Source organism: Heptranchias perlo, chromosome 16 (genome assembly GCF_035084215.1).
Source record: "Heptranchias perlo isolate sHepPer1 chromosome 16, sHepPer1.hap1, whole genome shotgun sequence".
Lineage (NCBI taxonomy): Eukaryota > Metazoa > Chordata > Chondrichthyes > Hexanchiformes > Hexanchidae > Heptranchias > Heptranchias perlo.
Genome location: NC_090340.1, coordinates 24929583 through 24946043, shown reverse-complemented (window position 1 = coordinate 24946043; position 16461 = coordinate 24929583). Strand labels below are relative to the sequence as shown.

Sequence of the window (16461 nt, the reverse complement as noted above, 5' to 3'; positions counted from 1 at the left end):
CTGCTCCATTCTTCACACATAGCTGCAACTGAGTGGTCTGAAAATCACTTTTTTGAAATGATTTCACAAGTTACAATCCCGTTCTACTGTTGCCATCGTTACTTGACAGCAACATTCCAGATGACGTCATAGTGATACCTGTCTCGGCCCCGCCCCTGCCACCACAAGCAGCCATTCATGAATTTGAGGAGGCGGGAGTCGTCATCGCGCAATGACGTAGAACCAAGCAGTGGGTAAGCGGTGTTCTCGCAGAAGTCAGTCCTGTACGGTAATAGTGCAGCGACCTGCAGCAGAGTCTCATCAGTGCATGGTTCACATATACCGCGGGAAACGCAGTGAGACCATGTCCAAACACCACAGAACACCCGCCAGAACTGTGGACAATATTATCGAAGTGAAAAGCAAGGTAGAATTTGCTTATTACTTTATTTCTTATGTAAGTTCAGCATTTTCCCCCAATGCTAAACTGGCTTCGTATATCAAACCCTATGTATCACCGTGGGATTTTTATTTATTTTTTGTTAGCAGAGGTGTAAGGTTGTTTTAAGTTATGTAACATTGCAACAAAACGGATCTCGGGTCTACCGGTCGCTGCTCTCTGGATGCTTTCTAGGGGCTGGCTCTGTGTGTGTGTGTGTGTGTGTGTGTGAGTGATGTTCGCAACTGCGTACGGACTACGGTTGCTTGGGACGTGCTGCTCCTGGGAGCGAATTGATCCGCTATTAATGTAAACAAACTTCACCTTCCTTTTAAAAAAAATCCAAGGCATTTCCAATGGTTAGAATCTGGCGGATTATGTCGTTGCGGCTCTTGTTTTTTCAGTCAGTTCTCTTGCTTCCTCTACCAACACTTTGAGCGATGGTGCCAGTTTTTCGCCATCATAATTCACATTATTGGAGCCATATTTAATGATATTACGTATTGTAAAGAGTTTGACAGGCAGGGGTTCGCTCATGAGAATGATATTACCGTTTACAAAATACACTAGCTGGATTTTTAGAACAGTATTTTGGAGCATTGGGTTAGTGTCATTTTTTTTATTTTGATGTATTAGAAACCTGGCTGCCAACGTGTAAACGTGCAGGTGCTGCAAACTCTTTTTCCCAATTCATTTTTTTTTTCGCAGTTCGACGCTGAATTCAGAAGATTTGCTCTAAAACGTTCAAATGTTGGAGGTTTTCAGGAATTTTACCAGCTGATTCAGGCCGTCCATCAGATCCCGTACGTGGATGTATTGTTGGGATACACCGACATCCATGGGGATTTGCTGCCCATCAACAACGATGACAATTATCACAAAGCAGTGTCATCTGCCAACCCTCTACTGCGAGTCATCATTCAGAGACGGGGTAAGTCCAAAACCTGGTGAATTGTGACCTTTTATTGAAACGCTGGTCGTCGGAGATGTTTCGCTTAAAAATAATTTTCCCCTTTCCAAATGTATGGCGAGAGTGACGCGGAATCCGAGAGTGGGCTAAATGTTCTAGGTAACGACTTGAAGCTGCATGTATAGCTGCGGCTGGTGAGAGTACCTTTATTAATGTACCGTAATCACTTCTCATCATAAATACACAGGGAACCTTGTAACACCCTTATCCGGGCTCTACCGACGGTCATAAAAGGTCTTAACTATGCAAGGAATCCGGTTAATCCTGACTGTTTTGAAAGGACCAGAAAAACGAAGTGGGCAGTCACTTTCAATGGAAGTGCTATTTTTAACCAAAGATTTCTCTCTTATTCACTTTGCATGAATCTATATATAGCACAAACAAGACGCAGTGACGCACTGCTGCCGCTGCCAGATTTGGGGATAAAAGACTATAAATTGCTGATTTCACCAGAAATATACTAAACGCCCGGCTATCTGTTACACGTATTGAATTAGGTGTCATGGGTTTAGATTTGTTTTTATTTTGAGGCTGGGAAGTAACTCGCTACAGGGTTGTTGGTTCCTGTTAAGGTTTATTTTCTTTTTATAATAAAACGAGGGCGCTTTGAACCAAAAATGCTCCTCGTTGGGCCACGATATCCCAAAGGAATGCAAATGGAATTGATCACCCCATATCGAGAGTTAAATACCAATTTTCATAGAGGAAGGATTCTTGCTGTTATAATGTGCTGATCTACAACTGCAATATTCACTTTTGCCTCCTGCTCATTGTGGAGTCTGTAAAGAGTGGATGAGATGGCTGATTTGTACTCAAATCAAAATTCCAGTGGGGACTCCAAACTTCAAAACAATAAAATTGCCGTAAAGATCTCTTTCTTCCCCCACCCCCCAAACAGTGTTTGTTATTTATTTAAAAGTGGAGAACAAAACTGCAGGGGTCTGCAGTTTTCAGATGTCTTGGGTTAGTGGTTGGCAATATGATCCAAACAGGTGTGGTATGTTAATGGTGTGGCCCACAATGCCTTGACTATGTATCACAAACTCTCAATTATTGAAGTTATGCACAAACATAGTGGTTCTTCATGACTACCTACTGTAATTTGTGTACAGCAATATGCCAAGATGGTTTTATGACCCAACAGCATCCTTCTTGCAACCCATCAATTGGGAACAGCTTTAGATTCAATATAAAGTTGTGTGTGTACTCAATAGAGTTATTTAATCACTTGAGTTAGATCTTTTAATTGCTTAAGGATAATTGAATGGCATCTTGTTCTGGGGTGCAGCTGCAATTCCATTAGAAACCATGATTTGTATTTTATACCTTTGCCTTCTTGCTGTTGTCAAAATAACAGATGTCACAACTGAAGGTAATTTCATTAAACAAAATGTTTTAAGTGAAGGTTTGACTCTGGGGGGGGGAGAAAATATAGTACATTATGGTGCTTAATGGCTTGGGCATTAGCTGTTTGGATGGAGGAGATTTCAAATATTTTTCTTGGAGGCATTTACTGCTTTACATGAAGTGAACAAGTGAAATGTGACCATTTTCAGTGCTGCTGAACCATGTTCTAATAGTATTTAAAGATTTTGTTCTGACTGAATATGGCTTTTGAATATTCAGACTCTGTGCAGTCACTGATGAGTTAAACGGAAGACTCTTAACTTCCTATTATCCCAGATATATTATTCTGATTATAGGTTAAATCGATTTAACCTATAAACATATTTAAGTAGTTTTTCTGTGTTTTTAATGAGACTGTTTGTTTATTGTTGCAGTGCATTTCTAATAGGTAAGCGCATGGTGTGCTGCCAAGATTCAGGAATGCAGTGGCAGATATTCAAGAAACTTAAGTGATTGGATATAGTTAAGCAATGCTGATAGGTCTCTATTGTATATCTTATCAAATCCAAGTATTTGGTGTTGAGCTAATTTTGTGGACTGATTTCTAATGTCTGAAGTGAAATAGATATATTGCAAGTATTTTCTGGGAAAATGCAGAACAGGCTAGAAGGTGTTAATTTTAAGGTCATTGCTATCTATGCACTAACAGAAGGTTGTGCTAGCCAGGTGAATGGTGAACTTTCCCCCTCATGAGATTATTAATTTTTAAAAAGTCATGGTGAGCAAAATTTACTTGAATCATCAAACCTGAATTTGAAGTGTCTCCACAGCAAATGGTTTTAAAAAAAAAGTATGTTAACTTGTAAACCTGAATCAAAAGAAAATGGGGGGGAACTCCACTCTTACCAGCCCTTCTGTCCTGCAGTTTGTATTTCATCCAATTTGAAATGTGGAGTGAATAGGACCCCTCAATTCTGAACAGTTAGTTGCCTCTTAAACCTGGGCTTCCAAGTTTGTCAGGAGTATAGAAGTGCTACAGCTGCACCCCGGTATTCTTTCAGTCCAAAACCTCCACACGGAATACCAGTGGCGAAGCTAAAATGCTACTTCTGCCTGTGAAAGATTCTATACCAGGCAGTCATCAACTGGAACCTTCTGTGCCACAATCAACCATCATAGTCAAGTTCATACACCACCCAATTGTGTGAGCTCTTCCTGCTCCATGTTTACCTCCTTGTGAAACCCTCAAACATTCTTTTTAAATGAGTAGTTTTATATAAATGTTCTGGTTGGCTTCAGCGGCACCCAGTTATACCATCGAATACTTTTTTGTGCCACAGTGACTAAATCTTGGACAGTGTTTAATGACATTATACCATTTAAAATTAATTTTCATTTTTTTAGTAAAATATATTGTATGATGCATTTTTGGGCAAATTTAGCAAGAGCTAAAATGTAAAATTTACAAGATGCTTGACACTTTGGTAAATCATAGCAAATTGAAAAATTGAAATGGTAGGACTAAACATATAAATGGATCTGGGTTCATTAGTGTAGCTTGCTGATTGATTATGCAAAGTGCTTTGGGATGTTTTTCTATGTTAAAAGATGCTATATAAATGCAAGTTGTTGCAGATCTACATCTTGGATAAGGAAGTAATTGCATGAAGTGTAGCAGTGAGCCACAGACATGAAGCAGTTCTCTCCAGCTTTTATGAAATGTAGGTGATCAAGTTGAATGCATGCTGATGACGCAAAGTCACAAGCATGGTAACCTTTGACCTTTAAAAGTGGATTGGATTTTGTCTTGCAGTAGTTCAGTTAGCTAGCTGGTAGTAATTCTGGTCAGCAAAAATGGCTTATTGTGTACGGTTGACTTTCTTGATGTCTTGATCACAGGATTGAATGTAGCTGAGCTCTCCTTCCCCTTTCTCCCCTTCACCCACCCACCCAGTTCACAATGTAGATGAATGGACTTTTCAAAGCCAGTCAATGTATGGACAGGTCCACAGACCTGGTCAACATCACCCCTTTGTTCTTGCAACAAGACACCACATCCATCAGTTTCTCTCTCCTTTTGCAACAGTTTGGCCAAGAATGACATTTTTCCATCAGGAGAAAATAGAGTATGAATGTAAATCATGGCTTGCGTGCCAAGCCTGGTCTCTGAGTCTCAGTGCTCTAGGATTGTAGCTGCTGGTCTGCTAATTAATCAGTAATCTTTTATATTAGCAAATTTCCTTTTTTGGTTATCAATTAAAGCATTCCATTAACCCTTCTATTAGAGGTACATTACATTTGCAAATGTGAAGTAAAAGATCTGCTTGCATGGAGGTTTAAATGGAGTACAGTGCTAATTTTGACATTTCCAATATGGGAAATTGCTGTGCAAGTAGTGGGTCTCTTGCTGGATTTAGAGGTTTATTTGGATTTGTAGACCTGTCAATGAGGGTTAGTGTTCCACAATGTGATTCCTTTGTGTCCAGAAGCAGATTTCTCAACCCTTCCCGTCAATGCTTTGTACATAAAACTGTGGCTGTGTGGAGTCTGCTTTAAATATACTGCTATCATTGTAAAACTGTCCCTGTCAATGCTACCCAATAAACTGCATGATCATGGGAGTCTTGTAAATTATATCACTTACTCGCACTGAACTGACAGGATTTAATTTAAAGGGCAGGCAGTCCATTGAAACTGGTGTATATGAAAGACAATATATGCAATAAGCTATTTGAATCATCCATATGATAAAGTTCTTGTCAGGGTATTATTTTGGATTTCCAGCATCTGCAGTATTTCGCTTTTTGTTTAATTGAATGTAGGACCTTCCTGGTTTCTATGGTTCAATTACTCATTGAGCCATCTATTGGTATCTTAATGTAGCTTTCCTACTTTGCATTTCCCACAATATGCTGGCATTTGTAGGGTAGATGTCAATTTGTGTATCTTGGATGTTAGATGGACAAATATTGACTCTTCTAACTTCAGCATATCTGTTGTACTTATGGGGCTCAATTTTAAAAGGGTGGCGGGATGGCAGCAGGGGGGAGGTGGTCAATGGGCGCGCGGCAAACCTGAAACATAAAAACTTAACTTTCCCCACGCAATTGCGAGGTAATTGATGCTCATTAATCTTCTGGGTTTTGTGCTCAGCAGCCAGCCTGATAGTCTGGCTGCCAACTGGAGCTGCAACGCCTGGGGGGGGGGGGGAGGAGGAAAGAGAGAGACATCGGGGGTGGGGGACGCAGGTGACATCATTTCACAGGTAGGTTTGTTTATTTTACGTTGTGAAATGTTATTTTATTTCATTTACTTTTATTTTTGACTGATCCGGCCCTTCACACCCCAGGGGTGAATCGGAAGTCGTGGGAAAGCCGCCCAGGTAAGTTGAAAAATCTTTCTAACTACGTAATAATATGTAAGAAATAAATACCTTAAGGACCTCAATGAGGTACATTTGCTTTAAATATCATAGAAAATTAACGGCACAGGAGGAGGCCATTCGGCCCACCATGTCCGCGCCAACTGAGAAACGAGCCACCCAGCCTAATCCCACTTTCCTGCATTTGGTCCGTAGCCCTTCAGGTCATGGCTCTTCGGTGCACATCCAGGTATTTTTTAAATGAGTTGAGGGTTTCTGCTTCTGCCATCCTCTCGGGCAGTGAGTTCCAGACCCCTACCACCCTGTGGGTGAAAAATATTTTCCTAATTTCCGCTCCAATCCTTCTACCAATCACTTTAAATCTCTGCCCCCTGGTTATTGACCCCTCCGCTAAGGGAAATAGGTCCTTCCCAACTACCATATCTAAGTCCCTCGTAATTTTGTACACCTCAATCAAATCGCCCCTCAGCCGCCTCTGTTCCAAGGAAAACAACCCCAGCCTATCTAATCTGTCATCATAGCTAAAATTGTCCAGACCTGGCAACATCCTCATAAATCTCCTCTGCACCCTCTAGTGCAATTACATCCTTCCTGTAATGGTGACCAGAACTCTGCGCAGTACTCAAGCTGTAGCCTAACTAATGTTTTATACAGTTCCAGCATAACCTGCCTGCTTTTATATTCTATGCCTCGGCTAATAAAGGAAAGCATTCCATATGCCGCCTTAACCACCTTATCTACCTGTCCTGTTACCTTCAGGGATCTGTGGACATGTACTCCAAGGTCTCTCAGTATCCTCCCATTTATTGTGTATTCCCTTGCCTTGTTTGCTCTCCCCAAATGCAATACCTCACACTTCTTCAGAGTGAACTCCATTTGCCACTTTTCTGCCCATCTGACCAGTCCATTGATATCTTCCTGCAGTCTACAGTTTTCTTCCTCAACCACTACCTTTTGCTTCCTGCCACTGAGCCAATTTTGGATCCAATTTGCCACATTCCCTGGGATCCCATGGGCCTTTACTTTTTTGACCAATCTGCCATTTGGGACCTTGTCAAAAGCCTTGCTAAAATCCATGTAGACTACATCAATTGCGCTACCCTCATCGACCCATCTTGTTATCTCCTCGCAAAATTCAATCAAGTTAGTCAGACACGACCTCCCCTTAACAAATTCGTGCTGACTGTCCTTGATTAGTCCATGCCTTTCTAAGTGACAGTTTATCCTGTCCCTCAGAATTGATTCCAATAATTTGCCCACCACTGAGTTCTATCCTTCGCTCCCTTTTTAAACAACGTTAGCAGTCCTCCAATCCTCCGACACTACGTCTGTATCCATTGAAGTTTGGAAAATGATTGTTAAAGCCTCCGCTATTTCCTCCCTGGCTTCTTTTGATAATTTCATCCTGCCCTGGTGATTTATCCACTTTCAAAGTTGCTAATCCCCTTAATACTTCCCCTCTCACTATATTTATCTGATCCAATATTTCACACTCATCCTCCTTAACTTCAATCCCTGCATCATCCCTCTCCTTTGTGAAGACAGATACAAAGTATTCATTAAGAACCATACTCGCATCATCCGCCTCCATACACAGTTTACTTTTTTGGTCTCTAATAGGCCCTACTCTTTTTTTCCTTCATTATCCTCTTGCTCTTAGTGTATTAATAAAACATCTTTTGGCTTTTCTTTGATTTTACTTGCTAATATTTTTTCATGCCCTCTTTGCTTTCCTAATTTCCTTTTTAACTTCACCCCTGCACTTTGAATACTCCTAAGCTTTCCATAATATTGAGTTCCTGTTGTCTATCATGGGCTTTCTTTTTTTGCCTTATCTTACCCTGAATGCTTCTTGACATCCAGGGGGTTCTAGATTTGGCAGCCCCTCCCTTTTTCTTTGTGGGAACATGTTTACCCTGAACCCCTTAAATCACCCCTTTGAATGTCTCCCACTGCTCTGACACTGATTTACCTTCAAGTAGCTGTTTCCAGTTTACTTCTGCTAAATCACTTCAGTTTAGTAAAATTGGCCTTTCCCCAATTGAAAACTTTAACTCCGGCTTTAATTGCCGGCAGGACTTCCAGGTTTGGGAATGGCACGCACACCCAGATGCATTTTTGTGAGACGCAGAAGTCGGTGTGTTGGAGCCGGGTACGTTTCCCGCTCCTCATTTCCCCGATTTTAGTAGCCCTGCCCCCAACGCACCTGCACTTCCAAATTAAAATTGAACCCACAAGGAGTTATCATACAGATCACTGATATCTTCAAATTAGAAGATTCAAATGATTTTTTAAAACTCATTGTGTGCTGTAGTTGGTATTGAGCACTATAGAGTATTATAAGATCAGTTTAGTATAAACTACCTTCTGAGCTACTACATAAGGATTGCATTGTTAAATTCTAAATCAGAAGTGATCTGAGGTATCCAATTCATATTGTACAAGCAAATATTCCAACTGAACTGTAAAACAGATTCCAATTGATAAATAAATTGACATTTTAGCTAATTCAGTAGGGGGGGGGGTGGAAATACACATCAGGCCTTGTGCTATCTGTGATGATTGTCTATCAAGCCTTGATAAGATCTTGTAAAGTCCCTTGCTAAGTGAAGGGATGCCTATGCTGCATGCACAATTGCTTCAAAACCACATGCAGAAAATGTGTTTTAGGTTTGTTTGGGAATGAATGTCTCCTTGTGAAATTTCTCTACTTAACAGCTTGATGCTGATCAGCTGTAATTTCTAGGGGAAGGTTTATTTGCACCCTGAGTTGAGGCAGTTAGTGGGAGACCTGAGCTGTATTTGTCCCACTGGACCATTTGCATGGGTCTCGTGCAGACATTAGCAGACCCAAACATCGTAGTAAACCTGTCAGCTTTACTAAGACTGGCTGATGGCAAGTCCTTTCTCTTTTTTAAAAAAGAAAGTCTTTCCCAGATGCTGGTCTTGGCAAATCTGACAAGGTTACTTTGGAGTTGCTGACTGCATTAGCATGGCGCACATCTTGAGTACACCTGAAGAGATTTGTGAAGTGTAGGTCATGTCTGACTAATCAAGTTGCATTTTATTTAAGAGGTCACTAGCATGGTGGATAGGGGAGTGTCGATGGATGTTGTCTATATGGACTTTCCAGAAGGCATTTGATAATGTTCCACTTGAGAGAGCAAAAATTGGGAGTAATCTTGTGACGTGGGTTGTTAATTGGCTGGGAGGCCAAAATAGGGATAAAGGTAACGCTGTCTGGTGGGATGTGACTAGTGGTGTTCTCCAGGGGCCTCAGTTTTTCTTCTTGTATATTAATGACTTGTATGAAGGAATAGAGTTGTATATCCAGGTTTGCAGATGCCACTAAGTTGGGAGGCACAGTCAGTTGTGTGGCTGGGAGCAGGAAGTTACAATGGGACATAGACATACTAAGTGGGCAAAACTATGGCAGACTGAGTTAAATGTGGGGAAGTGTGAGGTCATCCACTTTGAATCTGACAAATCAGAATATTTTCTTAGTGAGAGACTAGGAGCTGTGAAGGAGCAAAGGGTACACGGACAAAACAATGTCCATGTACACATCACTAAGCTAGTGTACAGGTATAAAAAGGAAAATTGCATTTGGCCTTTTATCTCCAGTTGGAATTCAAAAATGAGGATTAATGACTTGGATGAAGCAATAGTTATAAATCCAAGTTTGCAGATGAGACTAAGGGATGGGATTAGAATATAAAAGTGACAAAATGTGCTGTTTTTGTTCAGACCCTTGGTCATTCCTCATTTAGAATATTGCATTCAGTTTTTGGCACCGCACCTCAGGAACGATATGCTGGAGAAGGTGCAGTGCACCATCACCAGAATGATACCAGGGTTAAGTGTTAAATTATGAGGACAGGATCTGTAAACTTTGTTTTTATTCCCTTGAGTTTAGAAAGTTGAGGGGTGATCTAATCAAGGTGTTCAAAATAATAAAGGAATTTGATAGTTTCTCTATCTACCCTATGTTTTTGTGGGACTCCAGAACCTGAAGGCATAATCTTAAAATTAGAGCCTGGCCATTTAGGAGAGAAATCAGGAAGCACTTTTCCACACAAAGGATAGTGGAAATCTGGAATTCCCTCCCCCAAAAGACTCTGGATGCTGGGTCAATTGAGATTTTCAAGACTGAGATCAATTTTTAGATATTTGTTGGGTAAGAGTATCAAGGGATATGGAGCAAAGCCAAGTAAATGAAATTGAGGTACAGATCAGCCATTATCATCTGACTGGTGGAACAGGCTTGAAACTAGAGACATTAACAGGGTATTTTAAACCCTAGATGAAGTTTGCTTTGTATTCGAACCAATTACAGTTAAACATAAAATGGCTGTCCTCAGTGAAGCATTGTTTTGAATAGTTGACCCATTTCTAAGGTAGATGAATCCATGTGTAAATGTAGAAGCTAAATGAAGTGCAGTGAATTAACTGTAACACCAGGAACTTTTACCATAGTGCTTGGGTCCCAGGAGACTTGTGCTCAAATGGATATGAGTCACCTCTATGCTGTATTCTCCCCAATTTACTTTGTCATCTGCAACCGCTCTTGCTATAGGCTTATTTGGGGGCTGCTAACTGACTGAGACCCACAAGATTGTGCAGGTCTAATTTTCACGACTGCGTCTGCATGAACTGGGGAGTTTAACAAGAATCCCAATCATCTTATTTAACATCAACGATAGTCTTTCATAAACTCTTTTCTTTCAGATCCTATATTTTTTTTAAGATTATCATGGGGATGTAATACAGGGCAGGCCTGGGAATTGACACAGCTGGTTCTGTGCATCCACAGCACATTGATTCATGGAGCCAACGCTGCGTTTTAGCAGGTAAATACAAAAGGCATCAAATCTGACCAGCTCGTGAGATCCACAAAAATGAGTCTTTATCTATAAGGTGAGACTGTTGGTCCTTAATGGTACTATTATACCCTTGTAGTACAGTTTGAGGATTAGTGCCACACTGAAATCTGTTCTGTAAGAGTAGTTATATGGTTCCTATCACTGTCCCAAAATCATTCATGCTGGTATGAATGAGCCATCTCTGGTTTCTAGATAAATTGGACTAGTCTAAGCTTTTGTGTTCAGTTACTGTACAATCAAAGTGGAGCACTATTAAAATTCATCTTATTTCTAATTTTCATAATTTTTCAACTAGAACCAATCTTGGCACAGATTGGACATTGTGCATGGTTTTGAGGTTGTAAGCACATACATTGATTCTTTGGTAATTCCACGCTACTAGTACAAGCAGCTGGTGTAAATGACCTGCCCACGAGATTTTGTTGTGGGAATTGGAGGCCTGTATTACACTGTCATTGTGGGTATAATGGCATTAGATACGTCTTGACAAGGTGGTGAAACTTTTGGTAGTGGCTGTGTAGAGTTTAAGTTGAGTGAAATAGTAATGGAATGTAGCCCTTATTTTAAATGATGGTGATATTAAAATTCATGTCGTCTCTGGATGAATTCAGATGAGATTCAGTTTGTCTTTAATCAGAAAATATTGCATAATTTGAATTAATTAACAAGATGCAGAACTGTGTGGATTTATGTGGGATATCAATACTTTCCCCCAGCTGGTAACATTGAAACACTTCAAAGGAAAGAGGGTATCTGTTCTTGCCAGGATGTAGGTTTTAGCGGATTATGTGAAATGGATTTCAGCCTATGAAGCTTCATTGTCGGCCTACAGAAAGCCTGACTTGTACTGACACACTTAGTATGAATTGAATCCAGGGATCAATATGGGCTGCTGGCAACCAACAAATGCTGACGTGCTGTTTCAAATTGCTAGCTGCAAAATTCAGATGGTTAATTTTTGCTGGTTAGATATATCAGGGAAGCAGAAGGAACAATTATAGTGGAACAAGTTTGGATTTAATTGCTTTTTAAACCCATCACTGCTCAAGCAAAAAAAAAACCTGACAGGCAGACTGTGAAAATTGGGAATAAAATCTTATTTTCCTGGAAGCAAAATTGGAAACAAGTTTTCCCCTCCCCCACCCCACTGAAAATAGATACTTAGATTATCACACCTACCCATGTATCTGCATAGGCCAGTTCTTCCCTGCTGCAAAAACAGGATAGTCTCAGGGAGCATGTGACTATTTGAAGTGTAGCTGTGTGAAGTAACTCTAGAATTGCTTTGTGTAAATTGTTTTAAAGCTGTTTAGGTCTAGGGCTGTGGTCTAATCATGCTCACTGTGTAAAAATGGTTTTCTGACTAATGAAGTTTTCTTTGAAGTAAAAATGGTTACTTTCTAGATCTTGTATATTGGTAATCCTTGAATATTCTGACCTGTATATTGTGGGAAATGTTAATTCCTCCTACTACCCCCCCCCCCCCCACACACACACACAAAAATGGCAGCATTCAGGTTACTGGCTGGCAAAAAGTCTATGAAATATATTTGGTATAGAATGGTAAAACTGCTTGCTTCATGGGCCAGAGGTTGGAAGTATGAGTCACAAGATTGTCCATCCCCCACCATGTGATGAGATTTTTCATGAATGGTTAATTGGACAGCTCTTTTTAAAGTGGTTTATTTTTCAGGGAGATCTTGGTGGGATGGGGAGAGAAACTAATCCTTAACTGTCCTAAACACAGAATGCTGGCAATGCACAGCCGGTCAGTCAGCATATGTGGAGAACAGAATAATTTGCAGCAAGAATTGTACAACTTTTAAAGTTTGAACAACACTAGGAGGGAGATCTATTTATCAGTAGATGTGTTGTCTTTCATTAAACAACATTGCCTATTGCTGCTTGCATCATTCATTAATTTAGATACACCCTTGTACCTGCAGACTGCACTAGCTTTCAGTTCAACCCCAACCTTTGTAAACTAATTGTAAACAATTTTACAACACCAAGTTATAGTCCAGCAATTTTATTTTAAATTCACAAGCTTTCGGAGGCTTCCTCCTTCGTCAGGTGAACGATTGTAAACTAATGTACTCTTGTGTATTCGGTATTCAAACAGAATTCTTCCCCAACCCTTGCAAATCTCATCCTACCTACTCTAATAGGGAGAGGGAGGCAAACTAGTTTCTTTTAATTTGATTATCTCCCCTTGCGTATGCAACTATATAGTTCCTACTAGGTGTCTGAGCTTGTCTTCCATCAGTATTAGTTTTCCTTTTTTACTTGTTAAGCAGCTACCAAGGCAGTAAGTTCACCAATGTCCATAAAGTGTGAAATTCTATTGGGTTGGGAGACACCTTTTTGTACAGAGAACGCAATTCTCCAGTGACAGGTCTCATGCCAGTAGGACATCACTGTTGTGATAAAACCTGTCACTATTTAGAATGTAAGTACTTGCTCTTATGTGTCATGCATACAATCCTTTAGCGTAACAATTGTTCTGGAGAATAGTTGCCCTGTAGCCAGTGACCAAACCACATTCCATTAAACAGGAAATAAAGATGTTGAAATAGGGTTGTAGGGAAGGTGTGCACTTAAAAATGCCAATGTTTTGCTACTCCTGTGCTAGTAATTTCCAAAGTTATATGTGGGCCAAAGGTTTGCTTATTCCCAGTGGAAAATGTAGGAAATCTCAGCTGGTACTAGTAAGAAAAGCTGCACCAAATATATGCATGATATAATCCAATTTTCCCAGACATGATTGGCCCCTCAAGCAACATCCATTTCCATTCTTTTTTTTAAAAAAAGACGCTGGCTGCTATGCTAGTAAGCTGCATTCACTATCTTGTATTTATATAGTGCATTTTAAATGAGAAAAACATTAAAGGCACTGTGCAAGTTGTTCACCAATGTTAACCAACAAAACTCTTGGGAGAAAATCAGAGGTTATAAATAAACCTCGTGAATGATGCTTGTATGTAGAATTTTAAAGGGGTAAGACTTGTTAATACCTCATTTTTGATATGGATTGGCTGTTTTTAAGATTTTTATTTCCAGTTATGAAGACCCTTTTGCTTTTATTTAGCTAAAATCCCTATAAATTTAGCCAGCTACTCTTTGATTTGTTTAACAGTTGCCAAATCCAGTATTCATTCTACAGGTGTTTTCTAAATTATCAGTGGTTAAATATACTTTATAAAAAGAAACTTATGCCAAATTCTAGAAGCCACTGAATGTATCCACTTCTACATCTAATGTAATCTCCCCAAAATCAGTGTGTTGGCTGTTTTGACTCTCGAAACAGAGGGTAATCATTTCCTGTTAAGTACCAATCCTGCTGTAATGACAAGATTAATTATACTTTCTGAAATGACATCCTAACTTAGAATACTTAGTGCACATGATGGGTCAGTCCAGAGTTCTTGAACCAATAATTTAATCCTGACCCATGAGGAGTGCATGCAGTTTCATTTATAATCATTAATAATATTTATGCCTCACCTAATAGAAAATCCTCCTACAGCAAGTCAATATTTCCAAATGGAATTGGACTTGTGCAATGTAACTCTGTCTCTAAGGGCAGGCAAGCTGTTTCAGGTGCCTATTGTCCTTTGCTAAATGAAGAGAAGGCATATGACCTCATCGCATCTGCACTTGACCTGTCTGAGTATTTGCATTTAATAGTTTCCTCAATGAGAACAATAGCTGATACACTTTCCTGGATGTGGTATAATGTACCAGAGGCCCAGCATTTGGGTGACTTAATTCCTCTTTCCAAAATTGAGGCTGCAGTTAGTGTTGGTGCACAGAGCTGGGGTTGCCTATTAACCCTTGGGGGAACAAATCACAAATAAAATTGCTTTATTGATTGTCAAAATTCACATTTTTACCTGATGCAGTAAAATTAAATGTAGAACTAATTTTAACCGAGATGTACAGTACCTTCAGTTGCAGAACTGCACTGTGAGTTTTTCATATTCTCGTATCTTGTCTTGTACAAGATCAACATTTAACTGAAATCACTTGAACCCATTGTGTGCTGAACGATTGTCTTTGAGATGTGCTATTTGTAAATCTGAAACATCAAAGTGTAATTTTCTTTACATTATCAATGTTACAAAGTAGAATCAGAGAAATGTATAGAATTGTAATAATTCCTGTGTGTATGTTTTTTTTCACCTTCAGTTTTCCCTCTGGTGATCTTGTCAGGGTACAGATCTAGCTAATGCTAGAGTCCCTTGCTCAACTGTCTGCACCCTTGTCTGATAGTGGGGGGTCAGTTCATTGTGATCCAGGGTGAGAATCCCAGCATGTTTCACCAACTGTGTCCCTTAACTTGGTGGTATTGAGGCCATCTGTAGTACTTCACTGTCTTGGCAGTAGTCAGCTAACTTGGCACCTGGAACTAAACCTGCTCAATTCAGAGTTGATTAACAATCATGAATTTTTTTTTTGCACTACTTTCCAATGTTTTCATTGCTTAATTCAAATTATTGAATAATTCAATATTTTAGCACAGAAACTGACTTTGGGTTATTAAGAGTACACTACATGGTTTAGTGTTGCACCACTTGGTGCATTTACCCTTTGAGCTGTTATGGTGTTTTTTTTTTAAAAGGCAGCATTTTGTGCTAAAGATACAGCAATCACTGATTTGCTTAATCTATCCTAATTTGATTTCCAGTTTCTATGTGACTTTGTGCTATAATTATATTGCAGCAGCATCATGGCCAACAACAGTCCCTACACCAGCTACCTTGTATTCTAAATGAGCTGGCACTTGTCTTCGGTGGCATAGAGTGCTAAGTGGTGCTTTCTCCTCAAATGTAAACAGATAGCACCTGTTCTAAGTTATTTGAAGAAAATTAAGATATTCCATTATATTTTTCTTTGGTAACATTTTGTGGCTTTAGGATAAGTGGTCATTTTCATGTACATCAGCTAGCAATGAAACCATATTGATGTCTGACAAATATTGAATTGAATGGCTAGGATTAATTTAGTTCCATCCCAGTCATACCTGTAAAACACACAAACTGTAATTTACAATAAATACTTTGTATATAAACGCTAACTAATGCTAATCCAATTCTCAAAACAAAGGCAACTAACCCCCTGAAGCATAGAGATCATTTTTTTAAAAACCTTGTTTGGGAAGATATTGTGCTTTTTTTTAAACATGCAGCTAACCAATTTATAAGTGTCACAATTTATGACTGGATTGACACATACAAGATTCTGAGGGGGCTAGACAGGGTAGGTGCTGAGAGGTTGTTTCACCTGGCTGGAGTGTCTAGCACTGGGGGGGGGCATAGTCTCATAAGGGGTCAGCCATTTAATACTGAGATGAGGAAGAATTTCTTCACTCAGGGTTGTAAATCTTTGGAATTGTCTACCCCAGGGGGCTATGGATGCTGAGTCATTGAATATATTCAAGGTTGAGATGGATAGATTTTTG

At 39.7% G+C, this 16461-nt stretch overlaps 1 protein-coding gene across 1 annotated transcript in view; it reads left to right on the top strand.

Moving 5' to 3' along the window:
* The first annotated feature begins 271 nt into the window (after nucleotides 1–271).
* pard6a (par-6 family cell polarity regulator alpha) overlaps nucleotides 272–16461 on the top strand; it is a 92258-nt gene continuing 76068 nt past the window's right edge. The window contains exons 1-2 of the mRNA XM_067997457.1: nucleotides 272–406; nucleotides 1127–1349. Of these exons, the coding sequence (XP_067853558.1) occupies nucleotides 308–406; nucleotides 1127–1349 (322 nt within the window). The 5' untranslated portion in view covers nucleotides 272–307. The remainder of the gene's footprint in view (nucleotides 407–1126; nucleotides 1350–16461) is intronic.